Consider the following 24,036-nt stretch of genomic DNA (forward strand, 5'->3'; position numbering starts at 1 on the left):
GCACCCCCTCCAGTGCAATCACATCCTTCCTATAATGTGGTGACCAGAATTGCACACAGTACTCCAGCTGTGGCCAATGTTCTATACAACTCCCTGACTTCCTTGCTTTTGTAATTTATGTCTCAAATTAAAGGCCACACTATTAACCTGCCCTTCTTTTTTTAAAAATTCATTTATGGGATGTGGGGGTCGCTGGTTAGGCCAGTATTTATTTACCATCCCTAGTCGCCGTTCAGAAGGTGGGGGTGAGCTGCCTTCTGACCCACTGCAGTCCTTTAGATGTAGGTACACCCACTATGAGCGGTTGAATACAACTGAGTGACGTGCTGGGCCATTTCAGAGAGCATTTGAGAGTCAACCACATTGCTGTGGGTCTGGAGTCACCAGTAGGCCAGACCAGGTAAGGACGGCAGATTTCCTTCCCTAAAGGACATTAGTGACCCAGATGGGTTTTTACGACAATCGACAATGATTTGATGGTCATCGTTAGACTTTTAATTACAGATTTCTTATTGAATTCAAATTTCACCATCTGCCCTGGTGGGATTCGAACTCGGGACCCGAGCATTACTGGGACTCTGGATTACTAGTCCAGTGACAATACCACTGCGCCACTGCCTTCCCGTGGTCACAGCGCTGAAATGACTGGTCCAGTTCCGTTTTTAGTCCATAATAACCACGGGATGTTGATAGTGTGAGATTTAGTGATGGTAATGCCATCGAATGTAAGCGGAAATGTTAGATTCTCTCTTATTTGAGATCGTCATTGCTTACCACTTGTGTGGCACAAATGTTTTCTGCCACTTTTCATTCAAAGTCTGAAGGTTCTCCAGGAATTGCTGCACATGGACAGGGACTGCATAAATATCGGAGTGGCAGCAAATGATACAGCACATTGCGCAATCATCAGGGCGGCACAGTGGTTAGCACTGCTGCCTCAGCTCCAGGGACCCGGGTTCAACTCCAACCTCAGGTCAGTGTGTGGAGTTTGCACTTTCTCCCCGTGTCTGCGTGGGTTTCCTCCGGGTGCTCCGGTTTCCTCCCACAGTCCAAAGATCAGAGGTGAGGTGGTAAGATGGATACAGAACTGGCTCGGTCACAGAAGGTAAAGGGTAGCAGTAGAGGGTGTTTTTCAGAATGGAAGGTTGTGACTAGTGGTGTTCCACAGGGATCTGTGCTGGGGCCTCTGTTGTTTGGAGTGTACACAAACGAGTTGGAGGAAAATGTAGTTGGTCTGATTAGTAAGTTCACTGATGACACCAAGGTGGTGGAGTGTTGAGGATTATCAGAAGATACAGCAGGATTGGATTGGATTGGATTTGTTTATTGTCACGTGTACCGAGGTACAGTGAAAAGTATTTTTCTGCGAGCAGCTCAACAGATCATTAAGTACATGAGAAGAAAAGGGAATAAAAGAAAATACATAATAGGGCAACACAACATATACAGCGTAACTACATAAGCACTGGCATCGGATGAAGCATACAGGGTGTAGTGTTAATGAGGTCAGTCCATAAGAGGGTCATTTAGGAGTCTGGTGACAGTGGGGAAGAAGCTGTTTTTGAGTCTGTTCGTGCGTGTCCTCAGACTTCTGTACCTCCTGCCCGATGGAAGAAGTTGGAAGAGTGAGTAAGCCGGGTGGGAGGGATCTTTGATTATGCTGCCCGCTTTCCCCAGGCAGCGGGAGGTGTAGATGGAGTCAATGGATGGGAGGCAGGTTTGTGTGATGGACTGGGCGGTGTTCACGACTCTCTGAAGTTTCTTGCGGTCCTGGGCCGAGCAGTTGCCATACCAGGCTGTGATGCAGCCCGATAGGATGCTTTCTATGGTGCATCTGTAAAAGTTGGTAAGAGTCAATGTGGACATGCCGAATTTCCTTAGTTTCCTGAGGAAGTATAGGCGCTGTTGTGCTTTCTTGGTGGTAGCGTCAACATGGGTGGACCAGGACAGATTTTTGGAGATGTGCACCCCAAAGAATTTGAAACTGCTAACCATCTCCACCTCGGCCCCATTGATGCTGACAGGGGTGTGTACAGTACGTTGCTTCCTGAAGTCAATGACCAGCTCTTTAGTTTTGCTGGCATTGAGGGAGAGATTGTTGTCGCTACACCACTCCACTAGGTTCTCTATCTCCCTCCTGTATTCGGACTCATCGTTATTCGAGATCCGGCCTACTATGGTCGCAACGTCAGCAAACTTGTAGATGGAGTTGGAACCAAGTTTTGCCACGCAGTCGTGTGTGTACAGGGAGTAGAGTAGGGGGCTAAGTACGCAGCCTTGCGGGGCCCCGGTGTTGAGGACTATTGTGGAGGAGGTGTTGTTGTTCATTCTTACTGATTGTGGTCTGTTGGTCAGAAAATCGAGGATCGAGTTGCAGAGTGGGGAGCCAAGTCCTAGGTTTTGGAGCTTTGATATGAGCTTGGCTGGGATTATGGTGTTGAAGGCGGAGCTGTAGTCAATAAATAGGAGTCTAATGTAGGAGTCCTTGTTTTCGAGATGCTCTAGGGATGAGTGTAGGGCCAGGGAAATGGTGTCTGATGTGGACCGGTTGCAGCGCTATGCGAATTGCAGTGGATTAAGGCGTTCTGGGAGTATGGAGGTGATGCGCTTCATGATCAACCTCTCGAAGCACTTCATTACGACTGAAGTCAGGGCCACTGGTCAGTAGTCATTGAGGCACGTTGCCTGGTTCTTCTTTGGTAACCGGTATGATGGTGGTCTTCTTGAAGCAGGTGGGGACCTCGGAGTGGAGTAGGGACAGGTTAACTATGTCCGCGAATACCTCTGCCAGCTGGTCCGCGCAGGCTCTGAGTGCACGACCAAGGATCCCGTCTGGGCCCGTCGCCTTCCGAGGGTTCACTTTCAGGAAGGCCAATCTGACTTCGGAAGCTGTGATGGTGGGTATGGGTGAATTATGGGCTGCTGGGGCACTCGCCAGCGGATTGTTGGTTACCTGCTCGAACCGAGCAGTGGATGCATTGAGTCCATCGGGGAGGGGTCGCTGCTGCCTGAGATACTGTTCTGCTTCGCTTTGTAGCCCGTTATGTTGTTTAGTCCTTGCCACAACCGCCGAGAGTCTGTCTGTGACTCTAGCTTGGTTTGATATTCTCTCTTGGCATCTCGGATGGCTTTGCGGAGGTTGTACCTGGATTTCTTGTATAGGTCAGGGTCGTCTGCCTTGAACGCCTCAGATCTGTCCTTCAGTGGGGAGTCAATCTCGCGATTGAGCCATGGTTTCCGGTTGGGGAACGCACGGACTGCTTTCTTTGGCATGCAGTCGTCCACACATTTGCTGATGAAGTCTGTGACGGTGGTGGCATACTCATTTAAGTTGGTCGCTGAGTTCTTAAATATGGTACGAAGTCTTACAACACCAGGTTAAAGTCCAACAGGTTTGTTTCGATGTCACTAGCTTTCGGAGCGCTGCTCCTTCCTCAGGTGAATGAAGAGGTCTGTTCCAGAAACACATGAACAGACCTCTTCATTCACCTGAGGAAGGAGCAGCGCTCCGAAAGCTAGTGACATCGAAACAAACCTGTTGGACTTTAACCTGGTGTTGTAAGACTTCGTACTGTGCTCACCCCAATCCAACGCCGGCATCTCCACATCATTCTTAAATATGGACCAGTCCACTGTCTCTAAGCAGTCACGTAAGAGCTCTTCTGTCTTCTGGACATAGATAGGTTGGAGACAGGGAGGTTGTGGAAGCAGATACATTAACGGCGTTCAAAAGGCATCTTGACAAACACAAGGATAGGATGGGTACAGAGGGATACGGCACAAGGAAGTGTTGAGGGTTTTGGCCAAGGTTGGTATCATGACTCGTACAGGCTTGGAGGGCCGAAGGGCCTGTTCCTGTGCTGTATTGTTCTTTGTTCTTTAGTAGGAATTAACGGGTCTTTTTCAAATTGGTACAGTGGCTAGTGGGGTAACACAGGGATCGGTGCTGGGATCCCAGTTATTCACAATTTATATTAATGATTTAGAAGAGGGAACAAAATGTAATGTCTCCATATATGCATATAACACCAAGTTGGTTGGGAGGGTGAGCTGTGAGGAGGATGCAGAGATACTTCAGTGTGATTTGGACAAGTTGAGTGAGTGGGTAAATGAATGGTGAATGCAGTATAATTCGGATAAATGCGAGGTTATCCACTTTGGTAGCAAAAACAAGGCGGCAGATTATCTAAATGGCCATAAATTAGGAGAGGGGAATGTACGAGACCTGGGTGTCCTTGCGCACCAGTCGCTGAAGGTAAACATGCAGGTGCAGCAGGCGGTAAAGAAGGCTAATGGTATGTTGGCCTTCATTGCGAGAGGATTCAAGTACAGGAGCAGGGATGTGTTGCTGCTGGTACGGGAATTGAACCCAGGCTGCTGGCCTGCCTTGGTCTGCTTTAAAAGCCAGCTATTTAGCCCAGTGTGCTAAACCAGCCTAGGATGACGGGACTGGCGTATGAGGAGAGGTTGAATCGGTTAGGATTATATTCGCTGGAGTTCAAAAGAATGAGGGGGAATGTCACAGAAATCGATAAAATTCTAACAGGACTGGACAGGGTAGATGCAGGAAGGGTGCCCCGATGGTGGGTGTGTCCAGAACCAGGGGTCACAGTCTGAGGATAAGGGGGAGACCATTCAGGACAGAGAGAAGAATCATAGAACTTACAGTGCAGAAGGAAACCATTCAGCCCATCGAGTCTGCACCAACCCCTGGAAAGTGCACCCCACTCTCTCCCCGTAACCCAACCTAACCATTTTTGGACACTAAGGGCAATTTATCATGGCCAATCCACCTAACCTGCACATCTTTGGACTGTGGGAGGAAACTGGAGCCCCCGGAGGAAACCCACGCACACACGGGGAGAACGTGCAGACTCCGCACAGACAGTGACCCAAGCCGGGAATCGAACCTGGGACCCTGGAGCTGTGAAGCAATTCTGCTAACCACTATGGTACCGTGCCGCCCCAAACCGGGGATCGAACTTGGTACTGTGAAGCAACTGTGCTAACCACTGTGTTACCGTGCCGCCTTGAAAGGAGAAATTCCTTCACCTGGAGTGTGGTCGGTCTGTGGAATTTGTTGCCACAGGAAGTTGTTGAGGCCAAAACATGGTATGTTTGCAAGAAGCAGTTAGATATAGCACTTAGGACAAAGGGGATTAGAGGATCTGGGGGAAGGCGGGATCAGGGTATTGAACTTGATGATCAGCCATGATCATAATGAATGGGGAGCAGGCTCGAAGGGCCGAATGGCCTCCTCCTGCTTCTATTTTCTGTGTTTCTCATTGGACAAAAGATTTCTTCCCGACATCCCCCTTTCATTTCTTTCCTAAAACCTTGAATTTGTGCCGCCTATTGAAAGCCTTGCTAAAATCCACACAGGCTACATCAAATGAACTATTCTCATTGACTTTTCCTGCCTTAGATCGACGGTCCTGCTACAGAAATAACCTCACTTACTTCATCCTCATCGTCTTCTTCCTCATCCTCCTCCTCATCATCTGTTTCACATTGCAGTTTGCCATATCCTGGGGGTAGAGGGGGGCCCACAGCATCCTCGTCTTCCTCAACAGCCAATCTGCACAGCTGGGATGGTAAAGCGGGACCAATTCCTTCACCGGAGCTGTTACTGTCATTGTCACTTCCATTGTCACCAGGCAAACTGCCAAGGAGACAAGCCACCGTGAGATGTACATCAGCAACAAAATCTAACACCACCAACATAGCAGAAATACTGGCTTCTTGTGTTCGGAAATCATTAGAATATGGAACATAGAACATTAGCCCTGACTTCAGTGGTAATGAAGTGCTTCGAGAGGTTGATCATGAAGCGCATCACCTCCATACTCCCAGAACGCCTTAATCCACTGCAATTCGCATACCGCTGCAACCGGTCCACATCAGACACCATTTCCCTGGCCCTACACTCATCCCGAGAGCATCTCGAAAACAAGGACTCCTACATTAGACTCCTATTTATTGACTACAGCTCCGCCTTCAACACCATAAACCCAGCCAAGCTCATATCAATGCTCCAAAACCTAGGACTTGGCTCCCCACTCTGCAACTGGATCCTCGACTTTCTGGCCCACAGACCACAATCAGTAAGAATGAACAACACCACCTCCTCCACAATAGCCCTCAACACCGGCGCCCCGCAAGGCTGCGTACTTAGCCACCTACTCTACTCCCTGTACACACACGACTGTGTGGCAAAACTTGGTTCCAACTCCATCTACAAGTTTGCTGACGATACGACCATAGTGGGCCGGATCTCGAATAACGATGAGTCAGAATACAGGAGGGAGATAGAGAACCTAGTGGAGTGGTGTAGCGACAACAATCTCTCCCTCAATGCCAGCAAAACTAAAGTGCTGGTCGTTGACTTCAGGAAGCAAAGTGCTGTACACACCCCTGTCAGCATCAACGGGGCCGAGGTGGAGATGGTTAGCAGTTTCAAATTCCTAGGGGTGCACATCTCCAAAAATCTGTCCTGGTCCACCCACGTCGACGCTACCACCAAGAAAGCACAACAGCGCCTATACTTCCTCAGGAAACTAAGGAAATTCGGCATTTCCACATTAACCCTTACCAACTTTTACAGATGCACCATAGAAAGCATCCGATCGGGCTGCATCACAGCCTGGTATGGCAACTGCTCGGCCCAGGACCGCAAGAAACTTCAGAGAGTCGTGAACACCGCCCAGTCCATCACACAAACCTGCCTCCCATCCATTGACTCCATCTACACCTCCCGCTGCCTGGGGAAAGCGGGCAGTATAATCAAAGATCCCTCCCACCCGGCTTACTCACTCTTCCAACTTCTTCCATCGGGCAGGAGGTACAGAAGTCTGAAAACACGCACGAACAGACTCAAAAACAGCTTCTTCCCCACTGTCACCAGACTCCTGAATGACCCTCTTATGGACTGACCTCATGAACACTACACCCTGTATGCTTCATCCGATGCCAGTGCTTATGTAGTTACGCTGTATATGTTGTGTTGCCCTATTATGTATTGTCTTTTATTCCCTTTTCTTCTCATGTACTTAATGATCTGTTGAGCTGCTCGCAGAAAAATACTTTTCACTGTACCTCGGTACATGTGACAATAAACAAATCCAATCCAATCCAATCACAGCGCAGTACAGGCCCTTCGGCCCTCGATGTTGCGCCGACCTGTGAAACCACTCTAAAGCCCATCTACACTATTCCCTTATCGTCCATATGTCTATCCAATGACCATTTGAATGTCCTTAGTGTTGGCGAGTCCACTACTGTTGCAGGCAGGGCATTCCACGCCCTTACTACTCTCTGAGTAAAGAACCTACCTCTGACATCTGTCCTATATCTATCTCCCCTCAATTTAAAGCTATGTCCCCTCGTGCTAGACATCACCATCCGAGGAAAAAGGCTCTCACTGTCCACCTTATCCAATCCTCTGATCATCTTGTATGCCTCAATTAAGTCACCTCTTAACCTTCTTCTCTCTAATGAAAACAGCCTCAAGTCCCTCAGCCTTTCCTCATAACATCTTCCCTCCATACCAGGCAACATTCTGGTAAATCTCCTCTGCACCCTTTCCAATGCTACCACATCCTTCCTATAATGCGGCGACCAGAATTGCACGCAATACTCCAAATGCGGCCGCACCAGAGTGTTGTATAGCTGCAACATGACCTCATGGCTCCGAAACTCAATCCCGCTACCAATAAAAGCCAACACACCGTACGCCTTCTTAACAATCCTTTTAACCTGGGTGGCAACTTTCAGGGATCTATGTACATGGACACCGAGATCTCTCTGCTCATCGGCACTATCAAGAATTAGTCCAGTATTCTGTATTCCTGTTACTCCTTCCAAAATGAATCACCTCACACTTTTCTGCATTAAACTCCATTTGCCACCTCTCAGCCCAGCTCTGCAGCTTATCTATGTCCCTCTGTAACCTGCAACATCCTTCCGCACTGTCCATAACTCCACCAACTTTAGTGTCACCTGCAAATTTACTCACCCATCCTTCTACGCCCTCCTCCAGGTCATTTATAAAAATGACAAACAGCAGTGGCCCCAAAACAGATCCTTTTGCTACACCACTAGTAACTTAACTCCAGGCTGAACATTTCCCATCAACCACCACCCTCTGTCTTCTTACAGCTGGCCAATTTCTGATCCAAACTGCTAAATCACCCTGAATCCCATGCCTCCGTATTTTCTGCAATAGCCTCCCATGGGGAATCTTATCAAACGCTTTACTGAAATCCATATACACCACATCAACTGCTTTACCCTCATCCACCTGTTTGGTCACCTTCTCAAAGAACTCGATAAGGTTTGTGAGGCATGACCTACCCTTCACAAAACCGTGTTGACTATCCCTAATCAAATTATTCCTTTCCAGATGATTATACATCCTATCTCTTATAAACCTTTCCAAGACTTTGCCCACAACAGAAGTAAGGCTCACTAGTCTATAGTTACCGGGGTTGTCTCTATTCCCCTTCTTGAACAAGGGGACAACATTTGCTATCCTCCAGTCTTCTGGCACTATTCCTGTAGACAAAGATGACTTAAAGATCAAAGCCAAAGGCTCAGCAATCTCCTCCCTAGCTTCCCAGTGAATCCTAGGATAAATCCCATCCGGCCCAGGGGACTTATCTATTTGCACACTTTTCAGAATTGCTAACACCTCCTCCTTATGAACCTCAAGCCCTTCTAGTCTAGTAGCCTGTATCTCAGTATTATCCTCGACAACATTGCCATTTTTCCTGTGTGAATACTGACGAAAAATATTCATTTAGCACCTCTCCTATCTCCTCGGACTCCACGCACAACTTCTCACTACTGTCCTTGACTGGCCCTACTCTTACCCTAGTCATTCTTTTATTCCTGACATATCTTTAGAAAGCTTTCGGGTTATCCTTGAACCTATCTGCCAAAGACTTCTCATGTCCCCTCCTGGCTCTTCTTAGCTCTCTCTTTAGGTCCTTCCTAGCTAACTTGTAACGCTTGAGCACCCTAACTGAACCTCCACGTCTCAGCTTTACATAAGCCTCCTTCTTCGTCTTGACAAGCGATTCAACTACTTTAGTAAACCACGGCTCCCTCATTCGACCACTTCCTCCCTGCCTGACAGGTACATACTTATCAAGGACACGCAGTAGCTCTTCCTTGACAAAGCTCCACATTTCAATTGTGCCCATCCCCTGCAGTTGTGCCCATCCTCCCCATCCGATGCAGCCTAAGTCTTGCCTCATCGCATCATAATTGCCTTTCCCCCAGATATAACTCTTGCCCTGCGGTATATACCTATCCCTTTCCATCGCTAAAGTAAACGTAACCGAATTGTGGTCACTATCACCAAAGTGCTCACTTATCTCCAAATCTAACACCTGTCCTGGTTCATTACCCAGTACCAAATCCAATGTGGCCTCGCCTCTTGTTGGCCTATCTACGTACTGTGTCAGGAAACCCTCCTGCACACATTAGACAAAAACGGACCCATCTAAAGTACTCGAACGAGAGCGTTTCCAGTCAATATTTGGAAAGTTAATGTCCCCCATAACAACTACCCTGTTACTTTCACTCCTATCCAGAATCATCTTTGCAATCCTTTGCTCTACATCTCTGGAACTTTTCGGAGGCCTATAGAAAACCCCTAACAGGGTGACCTCTCCTTTCCTGTTTCTAACCTCAGCCCATACTACCTCAGTAGACGAGTCCTCATCAAACGTCCTTTCTGCCACCGTAATACTGTCCTTGACTAACAATGCCACCCCTCCCCCTCTTCTACCACCTTCTCTGAGCTTACTGAAATACCTAAACCCCGGCACCTGCAATAACCATTCTGGTCCCTGCTCTATCCATGTCTCCGAAATGGCCACAACATCGAAGTCCCAGGAAATCCTGTAATTGAGAATGTATTCTGTTGGTTGTATGCTTTTAGAAACTAATGAAAAATGAAAACTGTGTAGTGGTCGAGGCAGTTGTGATAAGAATACAGAGATAGGTTGGTTAAGTGGAAAAGCAGGAAAGAAATTGGCAGAGTGAATGTAATATGAGTAAAAACTGAGGTTTTCCACTTTGACAAGAATAGAAAGAATAGAAAGAAAAGAATGTTATGTAAATAGCGAGACTGCAGAATGCTGCGGTAGAGGGAATTCTCAAACAAGTATACCGTTTTGGATACTGTTAGGGGGGATAGCCTATCAGGGGAAAACAACAGCAGCCAGAACAGAGGCACCACAACTGGCTCTGTTGCTCAGCAGGAGAGCGATAGCTCTTGGGGACTCTATAATAAGGGGCACAGATAGGTGCCTCTGTGGGCGTGAAAGAGACTCCAGGATGGTGTGTTGCCTCCCTGGTGGCAGGGTCAAGGATGTCTCTGAACGTACACAGAACACCCTGAAGGGAGAGGGTGAACACCCAGAGGTCATAGTACACATAGGTACTAACGACATAGGCAGGAAGAGTGATGAGGTTCTGCAGCTAAGAAGCAGGACCTCTAGGGTTGTAATCTCAGGATTACTCCGTGTACCACGTGCCAGCGAGGCTAGAAATAGCATAGTGCAGCCAAATACGTGGCACAAACGACATGGGTAGAAAGAGTAGCAAGGTCCTGCAACGGTAATTTAGGGAGTTAGGTAGAAGATTAAAAAGCAGGACCTCTAGGGTAGTAATCACAGGATATTGTGAGGCTAGCAACAGGGGCATGGGGCTAAAGAACTGGTGCAGGAGGGAGGGCTTCAATTTTTCAGATCACTGGTATGTCTTCCAGGGAAGATGGGGATTGTACAAGAAGGATGGGCTACACCTGAACTGGAGGGGCACTAATATCCTGGCTGGAAGGTTTGCTCGTATAGTTTGGGTGGGTTTAAACTAATGTGGCAGGGGGATGGGAATCAGGACAGTAAGCCAGCAAGTGTAGAGACTGGGGATGAGCCTGGTACCAGGGTCAGGCTGGCGAAGAGAAAGTGTAGGCTGGGGGAGGTCAAACAACTCAGTGGGCCTGGAGGTCTGGAGTGTATCTACTTCAATGCACGGAGTATAACAGGTAAGACAGATGACCTTAAAGCCTTGATTCATGCGCGTAGCTTGGATGTGGTGCTGTAAAGGTGACTTGGTGAAAAAAGGGACAGGACTGGCAGCTAAATATTCCAGGTTATAGGTGATTTAGGTGAGACAGGGAGGGGGGGGGGGGGGGGGGGAAGGTTAAGAGGTGGAGGAGTTGCAATACTGGTTAGAGAACATATTACAGCTGTACAGTAAGTGAATTGGCCACACTAAATTGCCCCTTAATTGGGGGGGGGGGGAAAAATTGAATTGGGTACTCTAAACTTATTTTATAAAAATCAAAACAGCAGAAAAATTAATTTTATAAAAATTAAAAATCATAGAATCCCTACAACACTTAATCCTCAGACAGCAGCTTCCAAACCCACGGCCACTCCCATCTCGAAGGACAAGAGCAGCAGATACCTGGGAACCCCGCCACCTGGAGGTTCCCCTCCAAGTCACTTACCACCCTGACTGGGAAATATATCGGCCGTTCCTTCACTGTCGCTGGGGCAACATCCTGGAACTCTCTCCCTAACAGCACAGTGGGTGTACCTACACCTCAAGGACTGCAGCAGTTCAAGAAGGCAGCTCACCACCACCTTCTGAAGGGCAATTAGGGATGGGCAATAAATGCTGGCCTGACCAGCGACTCCCACATCCCGTAAAGGAATTGGAAAAAAGCATAATCAAAGACCCATCCACCTGGGTTATTCACTCTTCCAACTTCTTCCATCAGACATAAGATACAGAAATCTCAGAACACGCACGACCAGATTCAAAAACAGCTTCTTCCCCGCTGTTACCAGACTCATAAACGACCCTCTTATGGACTGAACTGATCTCTTCACACATCTTCTCTACGGAGTAGTACTACATTCCGTATGCTTCACCTGATGTCGGTGTCTATGTATTTACATTGTGTATTTATGTATGTCCGATGTGTTTTCATGTATGGAACGATCTGTCTGGACTGTACACAGAACAATACTTTTCACTGTACCTCGGTACACATGACAATAAATCTAATCAAATTTCATCTGGCCCTGGGGATTTGTCTACTTTTAAGCCAGCCAGACCACTCAGAACCTCCTCCCTGTCTATGTTAATCTCTTTAATTTTATTACAGTCCTTCTCCCCAGACTGATTTCTATACCCACTGTCCCTCTCACGAGTGAACACCCATACATAGTATTCATTTTGAACCCCACATATGCCCTCCTGCTCCACACACAAATTACCACCATGGTCCTTAATGGGTCCTCGTCTTTCCCTAGTTTTCCTTTTACCCTTCATGCACATGTAAAACATTTTAGGATGTTCCTTTATTTTACCTGCCAGTAACAGCCTCCCCGAACAGGCGCCGGAATGTGGCGACTAGGGGTTTTTCACAGTAACTTCATTTGAAGCCGACTTGTGACAATAAGCGATTTACATTTACATTTACAGTATCATTTCATGTCCCCTTTTTGCTCTCCTAATTTCCTTATCATTTCCCTCTTGCACATTCTATACGCCTCTGGGGTTTCTGCTGTTTTGAGCCATCGATATCTGCCATGAGCCTCCCATAAGGGCGATACGGTAGCACAGTGGTTATCACTGTGTTTTCATAGTGCCAGCGTCCAAGGTTCAATTCCCGGCTTGGGACACTGTCTGTGCGGAGTCTGCACGTTCTCCCAGTGTCTGCGTGGGTTTCCTCCGGGTGCTCCGGTTTCCTCCCACAGTCCAAAGATGTGCAGGTTAGGTGGATTGACCATGATAAATTGCCCTTAGTGTCCAAAATGGTAGGTGGGGTTACTGGGTTGTGGGGACAGGGTGGAGGTGTGGGCTTAAGAAGCATTGCGCAGGTCAAAGAGACACAGCCTGAGTGAGTGAGACACATCCAGAGTGGGGAATTTGAAACTTGGTAATTTGGTGCAGTGAAGTAATTCGGTGAGGAGTGGGAGAAGGTGCTTTTTCCCTCCTGTTTTGTTCTCTCTTTCTTCGGGCCTAGTTTTGGGAGCCGTTCGGAGGAGCAGTCTCTCTGTGAGTATAAAAACCTAACGGCAACTTCCTGTTTTCTACTTTTTTTTTCAAAAGTGATGTCAGAGGGAAGCTGTGATCTGATTGGTTGACAGCAAATCTGCCCCAAATTTAAAAAAAACCCAGCTAAACCCATAAACCTAAATTAAACTTATTAATTAATTAGTGATGGCTGGTCAGGTGATGTGCTTGAGCTGCTTGATGTGGGAGCTGGCAGATCCCATTGTGAGCTGCAGCGACCACATCTGCAGTAAGTGTTGGCTGCTCGAAGAGCTCCGGCTCAGAGTTGATGAGCTGGAGTCTGAGCTTCAAACACTGAGGCACATCCGGGAGGGGGAGACTTACATGGACACTGTGTTTCAGGAGGCAGTCACACCTGTCAGAGTAAGTAGTTTAAATCCTGCCAGTGGCCAGGGACAGCAGGGTGTGACTGCAAGTCAGGCAGGTAAAGGGAACCAGCAGTCAGGAACTCCAGAGCCTCAGCCCTTGACCCTGTCCAACAGGTATGAGGCACTTACTCCCTGTGTGGATGGCGAACAGGGCTGCAGGAAGGATGAGTCAGCTGACCAAGGCACCATGGTTCAGCGGGCCATTCAAGGGGAGGGAGTAAATAGGCAAGTTATAGTTGTAGGGGATTCTATTATCAGAGGGATAGATAGTATCCTTTGTGAGCAGGATAAAGAGTCCCGCATGGTATGTTGCCTGCCCGGTGCTAGGGTGCGGGACATCTCTGACCGGCTTGAAAGGATACTGGAGAGGGAGGGGGAGGATCCAGTTGTTGTGGTCCATGTCGGTACCAACAACATAGGCAAGTCCAGGAAAGAGGACCTGTTTAGAGATTATAAAGAGCTAGGATTCAAATTAAAAAACAGGTCCTCAAGGGTCATAATCTCCGGATTACTGCCCGAGCCACGTACAAATTGGCATAGGGAGGCAAGAATAAGGGAAGTTAACACGTGGCTGAAAGAGTGGTGTGGGAAAGAGGGGTTCATTTTCATGGGACACTGGCATCAGTTTTGGGACAGGGGGGAACTCTTCCGTTGGGATGGTCTCCACCTGAACCGAGCTGGGACCAGTGTTCTGGCGAAAAGAGTAAATAGGGTGGTCATAAGAACATAAGAACTAGGAGCAGGAGTCGGCCATCTGGCCCCTCGAGCCTGCTCCGCCATTCAATGAGATCATGGCTGATCTTTTGTGGACTCAGCTCCACTTTCCGGCCCGAACACCATAACCCTTAATCCCTTTATTCTTCAAAAAACTATCTATCTTTATCTTAAAAACATTTAATGAAGGAGCCTCTACTGCTTCACTGGGCAAGGAATTCCATAGATTCACAACCCTTTGGGTGAAGAAGTTTCTCCTAAACGCAGTCCTAAATCTACTTCCCCTTATTTTGAGGCTATGCCCCCTAGTTCTGCTTTCACCCGCCAGTGGAAACAACCTGCCCGCATCTATCCTATCTATTCCCTTCATAATCTTATGTTTCTATAACATCCCCCCTCATCCTTCTAAATTCCAACGAGTACAGTCCCAGTCTACTCAACCTCTCCTCGTAATCCAACCCCTTCAACTCTGGGATCAACCTAATGAATCTCCTCTGCACACCCTCCAGTGCCAGTACATCCTTTCTCAAGTAAGGAGACCAACACTGAACACAATACTCCAGGTGTGGCCTCACTAACACCTTATACAATTGCAGCAGAACCTCCCTAGTCTTAAACTCCATCCCTCTAGCAATGAAGGACAAAATTCCATTTGCCTTCTTAATCACCTGTTGCACCTGTAAACCAACTTTTTGCGACTCATGCACTAGCACACCCAGGTCTCTCTGCACAGCAGCATGTTTTAATATTTTATCATTTAAATAATAATCCCTTTTGGTGTTATTCCTACCAAAATGGATAACCTCACATTTGTCAACATTGTATTCCATCTGCCAGACCCTAGCCCATTCACTTAGCCTATCCAAATCCCTCTGCAGACTTCCAGTATCCTCTGCACTTTTTGCTTTACCACTCATCTTAGTGTCGTCTGCAAACTTGGACACATTGCCCTTGGTCCCCAACTCCAAATCATCTATGTAAATTGTGAACAGTTGTGGGCCCAACACTGATCCCTGAGGGACACCACTAGCTACTGATTGCCAACCAGAGAAACACCCATTAATCCCCACTCTTTGCTTTCTATTAATTAACCAATCCTCTATCCATGCTGCTACTTTCCCCTTAATGGCATGCATCTTTATCTTAAGCAACAACCTTTTGTGTGGCACCTTGTCAAAGGCTTTCTGGAAATCCAGATATACCTCATCCATTGGCTCCCCGTTATCTACCGCACTGTTAATGTCCTCAAAAAATTCCACTAAATTAGTTAGGCACGACCTGCCCTTTATGAACCCATGCTGCGTCTGCCCAATGGGACAATTTCCATCCAGATGCCTCGCTATTTCTTCCTTGATGATAGATTCCAGCATCTTCCCTACTACCGAAGTTAAGCTCACTGGTCTATAATTACCCGCTTTCTGCCTACCTCCTTTTTTAAACAATGGTGTCACGTTTGCTCATTTCCAATCCGCCAGGACCACCCCAGAGTCTAGTGAATTTTGGTAAATTATCACTAGCGCATTTGCAATTTCCCTAGCCATCTCCTTTATCACTCTGGGTTGCATTCCATCAGGTCCAGGAGACTTGTCTACCTTTAGCCCCATTAGCTTGCCCATCACTACCTCCTTGGTGATAACAATCCTCTCAAGGTCCTCACCTGTCATAGCCTCATTTCCATCAGTCACTGGCATGATATTTGTGTCTTCCACTGTGAAGACCGACCCAAAAAACCTGTTCAGTTCCTCAGCCATTTCCTCATCTCCCATTATTAAATCTCCCTTCTCATCCTCTAAAGGACCAATATTTACCTTAGCCACTCTTTTTTGTTTTATATATTTGTAGAAACTTTTACGATCTGTTTTTATATTCTGAGCAAGTTTACTCTCATAATCTATCTTACTCTTCTTTATAACTTTTTTAGTAGCTTTCTGTTGCCCCCTAAAGATTTCCCAGTCCTCGAGTCTCCCACTCATCTTTGCTACTTTGTATGTTTTTTCCTTCAATTTGATACTCTCCCTTATTTCCTTAGATATCCACGGTCAATTTTCCCTCTTTTTACCATCCTTCCTTTTTGTTGGTATGAAAATGAAAATCATAAACGTTTGCTGAGCACTGTGAAAAATCGCTTGGAAGGTTCTCCACTGTTCCTCAACTGTTTCACCATAAAGTCTTTGCTCCCAGTCTACCTTAGCTAGTTCTTCTCTCATCCCATTGTAATCTCCTTTGTTTAAGCACAAAACACTAGTGCTCGATTTTACCTTCTCACCCTCCATCTGTATTTTAAATTGCACCATATTGTGATCGCTCCTTCCGAGAGGATCCCTAACTATGAGATCCTGAATCAATCCCGTCTCCTTACACAGGACCAGATCTAGGACCGCTTGTTCCCTCGTAGGTTCCATTATATACTGTTCTAGGAAACTATCGCGGATACATTCTATAAACTCCTCCTCAAGGCTGCCTTGACCGACCTGGTTAAACCAATCAACATGTAGATTAAAATCCCCCATGATAACTGCTGTACCATTTCTACATGCATCTGTTATTTCTTTGTTTATTGCCTGCCCCACCATAATGTTACTATTTGGTGGCCTATAGATTACTCCTATCAGTGACTTTTTCGCCTTACTATTCCTGATTTCCCCCCAAATGAATTCAACCTTATCCTCCGTAGCACCAATGTCATCCATTACTGTTGCCCGGATGTCATCCTTAAATAACAGAGCTACACCACCTCCCTTACCATCCACTCTGTCCTTCCGAAAAGTTTGATACCCTCGGATATTTAACTCCCAGTCGTGACCATCCTTTAACCATGTTTCATTAATGGCCACTAAATCATAGTCATTCACGATGATTTGCGCCATCAACTCATTTACCTTATTCCGAATACTACGAGCATTCAGGTAAAGTACACTTATGTTGGCTTTTTTACCTCTGTTCTGAATCTTAACACCTTGATCAGTAACCTCTCCTAAGTTATATTTCCTCTAAACCTTTCTCCTAATTTTCCTTGTCGTTGAACCCATATCTTCCTGTAACAACCTGCCGCGTCGCTTACCATTAATGTTTTTACTTCCCGTTTTATTTCTTTTAGTATTCCTGGCCCTATTCACTGAGCTCCCCTCAGTCACTGTACCTTGTACTGTCGCCCTTTTTGATTTTTGACTATGGCTTCTCTGCCTTACACTTTCCCCCTTACTGCCTTTTATTTCTGTCCCTGTTTTACTACCTTCCAACTTCCTGCATCGGTTCCCACCCCCCTGCCACATTAGTTTAAACTCTCCCCAACAGCTCCAACAAACGCCCCCCCAGGACATCGGTTCCAGTCCTGCCCAGGTGCAGACCGTCCGGTTTGTACTGGTCCTACCTCCCCCAAAACCGGTTCCAATGTCCCAGGAATTTGAATCCCTCCCTCTTGCACCATCTCTCAAGCCACGCATTCATCCTATCTATCCTGACATTCCTACTCTGACTAGCTCGTGGCACTGGTAGCAATCCTGAGATTACTGCCTTTGAGGTCTGACTTTTTAGTTTAACTTTCAAGTCAATCGGACTTTAAACTAGTGATTGGGGGGGGGGGGGGGGGGCAACCAAGAGGTGAAGTAATCAGTGGGAAGCGTAGCTGCTTAGGAATACAAAAAAGCACGAAAAGACAAAACTCAGGAGAGGTTACGATAGTCCCCATCCCACAACATATGACACAGTGTACGGAAAGGCTCAGTAAACCAAGGTCCACCACACTAAGAAAACAAAAAGGGACGGTCAATAGAGAATTAAAGGTGCTATATTTAAATGCGCGCAGTGTACGGAACAAGGTAGATGAGCTTGTGGCCCAGATTGTGACTGGCAGGTATGATGTGGTAGGCATCACAGAGACGTGGTTGCAGGGGGTTCAGGACTGGCATTTAAACATCCAGGGATTCACAACCTATTGAAAAGACAGAGAGGTGGGCAGAGGGGGCGGGTTGCCTTGTTAATTAGGAATGAAATTAAATCAATAGCACGAAACGACATAGGGTCAGATGATGTGGAGTCTGTGTGGGTAGAGTTGAGGAACCACAAATGCAAAAGAACCATAGTGGGAGTTATGTACAGGCCTCCTAACAGTGGTCAGGACCGGGGGCACAAAATGCACCACAAAATAGAAAGGGCATGTCAGAAAGGCAAGGTCACAGTGATCATTGGGGACTTCAATATGCAGGTGGACTGGGTAAATAATGTTGCCAGTGGACCCAAAGAAAGGGAATTCATTGAATGTTTACAGGAGGGCATTTTGGAACAGCTTGTGATGGAGCCCACGAGGGAACAGGCCATTCTGGACTTAGTGTTATGTAATGAGCCAGACTTGATAAAAGATCTTAAAGTAAGGGAACACTTAGGAGGCAGTGATCATAATATGGTAGAATTCAGTCTGCAATTTAAATAAAGAAGGTAGAATCAGATGTAAAGGTGTTAGTTAAATAAAGGTAACTACAGGAGCATGAGGGAGGAACCGATGAAAATCGACTGGGAGCAGAGCCTAGTGGGAAAGACAGTAGAACAGCAATGGCAGGAGTTTCTGGGAGTAATTGAGGACACAGTACAGTGGTTCATCCCAAAGAAAAGAAAGGTTATCAGAGGGGGGATTAGGCAGCCATGGCTGACAAAGGAAGTCAGGGAATGCATCAAAGCAAAAGAGAAAGCCTATAATGTGGCAAAGAGTAGTGGGAAGTCAGAAGATTGGGAAGGCTACAAAAACAAACAGAGGATAACAAAGAGAGAAATAAGGAAAGAGAGGATCAAATATGAAGGTAGGCTAGCCAGTAACATTAGGAATGATAGTAAAAGTTTCTTTAAATACATTAAAAACAAACGGGAGGCAAAAGTAGACATTGGGCCACTCCAAAATGACGATGGTAATCTAGTGATGGGAGACAAGGAAATAGCTGAGGAACTAAATAAGTACTTTGCGTCAGTCTTCACAGTAGAAGACATGAGTAATATCCCAACAATTCAGGAGAGTCAGGGGGCAGAGTTGAATATGGTAGCCATCACAAAGGAGAAAATGCTAGAGAAACTAAGAGGTCTAAAAATTGATAAATCTCCGGGCCCAGATGGACTACATCCTAGAGTTCTAAAGGAGATAGCTGAAGAAATAGTGGAGGCGTTAGTTATGATCTTTCAAAAGTCACTGGAGTCAGGGAAAGTCCCAGAGGATTGGAAAATCGCTGTTGTAACCCCCCTGTTCAAGAAGGGAACAAGAAAAAAGATGGAAAATTATAGGCCAATTAGCCTAACCTCAGTTGTTGGCAAGATTCTAGAATCCATCGTTAAGGATGAGATTTCTAAATTCTTGGAAGTGCAGGGTCGGATTAGGACAAGTCAGCATGGATTTAGTAAGGGGAGGTCGTGTCTGACAAACCTGTTAGAGTTCTTTGAAGAGATAACAAATAGGTTAGACCAAGGAGAGCCAAAGGATGTTATCTATCTTGACTTCCAAAAGGCCTTTGATAAGGTGCCTCACGGGAGACTGCTGAGTAAAATAAGGTCCCATGGTATTCGAGGCAAGGTACGAACATGGATTGACGATTGGCTGTCAGGCAGAGAGTTGGGATAAAAGGTTCTTTTTCGGAATGGCAACCGGTGACGAGTGGTGTCCCGCAGGGTTCAGTGTTGGGGCCACAGCTGTTCTCTTTATATATTAACGATCTAGATGACGGGACTGGGGGCATTCTGGCTAAGTTTGCCGATGATACAAAGATAGGTGGAGGGGCAGGTAGTATGGAGGAGGTGGGGAGGCTGCAGAAAGATTTAGACAGCTTAGGAGAGTGGTCCAAGAAATGGCTGATGAAATTCAATGTGGGCAAGTGCGAGGTCTTGCACTTTGGAAAAAAGAATAGAGGCATGGACTATTTTCTAAACGGTGACAAAATTCATAATGCTGAAGTGCAAAGGGACTTGGGAGTCCTAGTCCAGGATTCTCTAAAGGTAAACTTGCAGGTTGAGTCCGTAATTAAGAAAGTAAATGCAATGTTGTCATTCATCTCAAGAGGCTTGGAATATAAAAGCAGGGATGTACTTCTGAAGCTTTATAAAGCATTAGTTAGGCCCCATTTAGAATACTGTGAGCAATTTTGGGCCCCACACCTCAGGAAGGACATACTGGCACTGGAGCGGGTCCAGCGGAGATTCACACGGATGATCCCAGGAATGGTAGGCCTAACATACGATGAACGTCTGAGGATCCTGGGATTATATTCATTGGAGTTTAGGAGGTTGAGGGGAGATCTAATCAAAACTTACAAGATAATGAATGGCTTAGATAGGGTGGATGTAGGGAAGTTGTTTCCATTAGCAGGGGAGACTAGGACCCGGGGGCACAGCCTTAGAAAAAAAGGGAGTCACTTTAGAACAGAGATGAGGAGAAATTTCTTCAGCCAGAGAGTGGTGGGTCTGTGGAATTCATTGCCACAGAGGGCGGTGGAGGCCGGGACGTTGAGTGTCTTTAAGACAGAAGTTGATAAATTCTTGATTTCTCGAGGAATTAAGGGCTATGGAGAGAGAGCGGGTAAATGGAGTTGAAATCAGCCATGATTGAATGGTGGAGTGGACTCGATGGGCCGAATGGACTTACAACCGCTCCTATGTCTTATGGTCTTATGTGGGGTGCTCTTTCCAAGAGCCGGTGCAGACTCAATGGGCCGAATGGCCTCCTTCTGCACTGCAGATTCTTTAATTATTTTTCTCCTTATCCAATGCTGTATATCCCTCGATATCCAGGGTTCACTGGATTTGTTGGTCCCACCCTTTTTCCTGATTGGAACATGTTGGCCCTGCACTCTCCCTATTTCCTTCTTGAATGCATCCCACTGTTCTGTCACAGATTTACCTAATGGTGTCCACTCCCAGTCCACTCTGGCCAAATCATATCTGGCCTTCCCCAAGTTTAGAACTTTGATCTCAGGCCCATCCTTGTCCTTTTCCATAACAATCTGGAATCTAATGGAGTTATGATCACTGTCTGCAAAATGCCCCCTCCACTGGTACTTCAACCACCTGCCCAGCTTCGTTATCTCTTGTAGGACCTTCTTCATACTGACTTATAAAGTTCTCCTGGACGCAGTTTAAGAATTCTTCTCCCTCTAAATCTTACACACTATGACTGCCCCAGTGAATGTTGGGGAAGTTATCAGGACCCTATTACTTTTACACTTCTCTGAAATTTGCCGACATATCTGCTGTTCTATTTCTCTCGGACTGATAGGGGGCCTATAGAACACTCCCACCCACCAATGTGATCGCTCTTTTCTGGTTTTTAACTTCTATCCACATGGCTCCAGTTGAAGAGTATTTTAAGATTCATCCCTCCTGACTGCTGTAATTTATTCCCTGATCAAAATTCCGATATCCGCTCCTCTTTTACCTCGTTCTCTGTCTCCCCTGAAGATCCTGTATCCTGGAATATTGAGCTGCCAATCCTGCCCCTCTCTCAACCATGTCTCAGTGACAGTAATGACATCATAGTGCCATGTTTTAATTTGCACCCTCAATTCATCTGCCTTGTTTGTCAGACACATAAGAACATAAGAACTAGGAGCAGGAGTCGGCCATCTGGCCCCTCGAGCCTGCTCCGCCATGCAATGAGATCACGGCTGATCTTTGTGGACTCAGCTCCACTCTCCGGCCCGTACACCATATCCCCGAATCCCTTTATTCTTTAGAAAGGTATCTATCTTTTTCTTAAAAACGTTTAAAGAAGGAACCTCAACTGCTTCACTGGGCAAGGAATTCCAGAGATTCACAACCCTTTGGGTGAAGAAGTTCCTCCTAAACTCGGTCCTAAATCTACTTCCCCTTATTTTGAGGCTATGCCCCCTGGTTCTGCTTTCACCCGCCAGTGGAAACAACCTGCCCGCATCTATCCTATCTATTCCCTTCATAATCTTATATGTCTCAATAAGATCCCCCCGCATCCTTCTAAACTCCAATGAGTACAGTCCCAGTCTACTCAACCTCTCGTCATAATCTAATCCCCTCCTTCTGGGATTAACCTAGTGAATCTCCTCTGCACTCCCTCCAGTGCCAATATGTCCTTTCTCAGGTAAGGAGACCAAAACTGAACACAATACTCCAGATGTGGCCTCACCAACACCGTATACAATTGCAGCATAACCTCCCTAGTCTTGAACTTTTTCCCTCTAGCAATTGCATTAAAATAAATACCATCCAATCTTGTTTTTTAATCTACTTCCTGGCTCCCGAAATTCTGCTTGAAGGACCTCATCCTTACTTCTGCCAATATCGTTGGTACCAAAATGTACCCCGATGCTATTTTCCCTCCTTCAGCGTGCCCTGCAGCTGTTCACTAACAACACTAGCCCTGGCACCAGGGAGGCAACATACCACCCTGGAGTCTCTTTTGCGAATATAGAAGCAATAGCCCGGACATTCTCCCTCCTCCCCGCTTGTGCAGCAGTCCCACCCATGGTGCCCTGATGTTCGCTGCCACTGCTTTCCCCGACAGTCATTGCCCCTAAAGTATACAAACTGGTAGATCTGTTAGAAAGGGGGATGGCCACAGAGGACCCCTGCACTACCTGCCTTCATCAACACTGCCTGGTGGTCACCATGATCGTATTCATTGGCAGAGCAAGCTTAACAGGCCATCAGGTCTACTGGTGCTCCTATATCTTATGTTCACACACAGATACCGAAAACATATGCGGGCGCGGGTGGCACGGTAGCACAGTGGTGAGCACTGTTGCTTCACAGCGCTAGGGTCCCAGGTTCGATTCCTGCTTGGGTCAGTATGGAGAATGGACGCTCTCCCCGTGGGTATTCCACGGGTGCTCTGGTTTCCTCCCACAAGTCCTGAGAGATGTGCTGTTTGGTAATTTGGATATTCTGAATTCTCTCTGTGTACCCGAACAGGCGCCGGAATGTGGCGACGAGGGGTTTTTCACAGTAACTTCACTGCAGTTTTAATGTAAACCTACTTGTGACAATAATAAAGATTATTACATGCGCACAAACACACCCACACAGCCTGTATGAGCAGAAAGGGGCCATTTTGGTTACTACCTTGTAGACTGTCCAGAGTGGCCTTTCCTAGTGGGGGAATCTGATCTCCCGGAGCAGCTCGGTGAATCTCGGGATCCATCCACACTCCTCTCCTCCTCCTCTGATGAAAAATATCACGTGTTCAGATAAAGCAAGTAGGAAGCAAGCCAAGCATCACAATGACTGAGCCAAGACTCCAGATTAACTGGCTTATAAACATATCGAAGATTCACAAACCAGTGCCTGGACACCAGGTGCCAGCCACAATCCGGATCTTACCCAGCACTTTCCTGCTCCTCTCAATGGCAGTCCGACGAGTCTGCTCAAATATAGCCTCCAAGTCAAAGGTTCTGGCTTTTTTCCCTGGGAGAAACAACAACAAATTGCATTTATTTAGTGTTACTTTAACATACACAACTACTCAGGTACTTCACTTCGGCCATTCACAAGTCACTGTAATAACATCTTGAAAGGTCAAAACACAAAATCAGCAATGGGCCGAGCAGCAGGTTGAACACCTGGAATTATACACAATTGAAAAGCATTGTTAATCTTTGGCTGTTAGCTGAGGTTCAGTGTCAGCAATCTCACTAACGTGGGTTCAAAACCCGCTACAAAGACTTGGGCCCAGAATCTGGCCTGAAACTCCCATAAGACCATAAGATATAGGAGCAGAATTAGGCCACTCGGCCCATCGAGTCTGCTCCGCCATTCAATCATGGCTGATATTTTCTCATCCCCATTCTCCTGCCTTCTCCCCATAACCCCTGATCCCCTTATTAATCAAGAATCTATCTATCTCTGTCTTAAAGAC

At 46.6% G+C, this 24,036-nt stretch overlaps 1 protein-coding gene across 1 annotated transcript in view; it reads right to left on the reverse strand.

Annotated features, from left to right (window-relative positions):
* LOC140429043 (WD repeat-containing protein 70) overlaps positions 1-24,036 on the reverse strand; it is a 208,128-nt gene that overhangs the window by 130,781 nt on the left and 53,311 nt on the right. Inside the window, exons 3-5 of the mRNA XM_072515572.1 lie at positions 23,502-23,585; positions 23,244-23,343; positions 5,461-5,662 (exon numbers count right to left, since the gene is read on the reverse strand). Coding sequence (XP_072371673.1) covers positions 5,461-5,662; positions 23,244-23,343; positions 23,502-23,585 — 386 coding nt within the window. The remainder of the gene's footprint in view (positions 1-5,460; positions 5,663-23,243; positions 23,344-23,501; positions 23,586-24,036) is intronic.

Source organism: Scyliorhinus torazame, chromosome 9 (assembly GCF_047496885.1).
Source record: "Scyliorhinus torazame isolate Kashiwa2021f chromosome 9, sScyTor2.1, whole genome shotgun sequence".
In the NCBI taxonomy this organism is placed as follows: domain Eukaryota; kingdom Metazoa; phylum Chordata; class Chondrichthyes; order Carcharhiniformes; family Scyliorhinidae; genus Scyliorhinus; species Scyliorhinus torazame.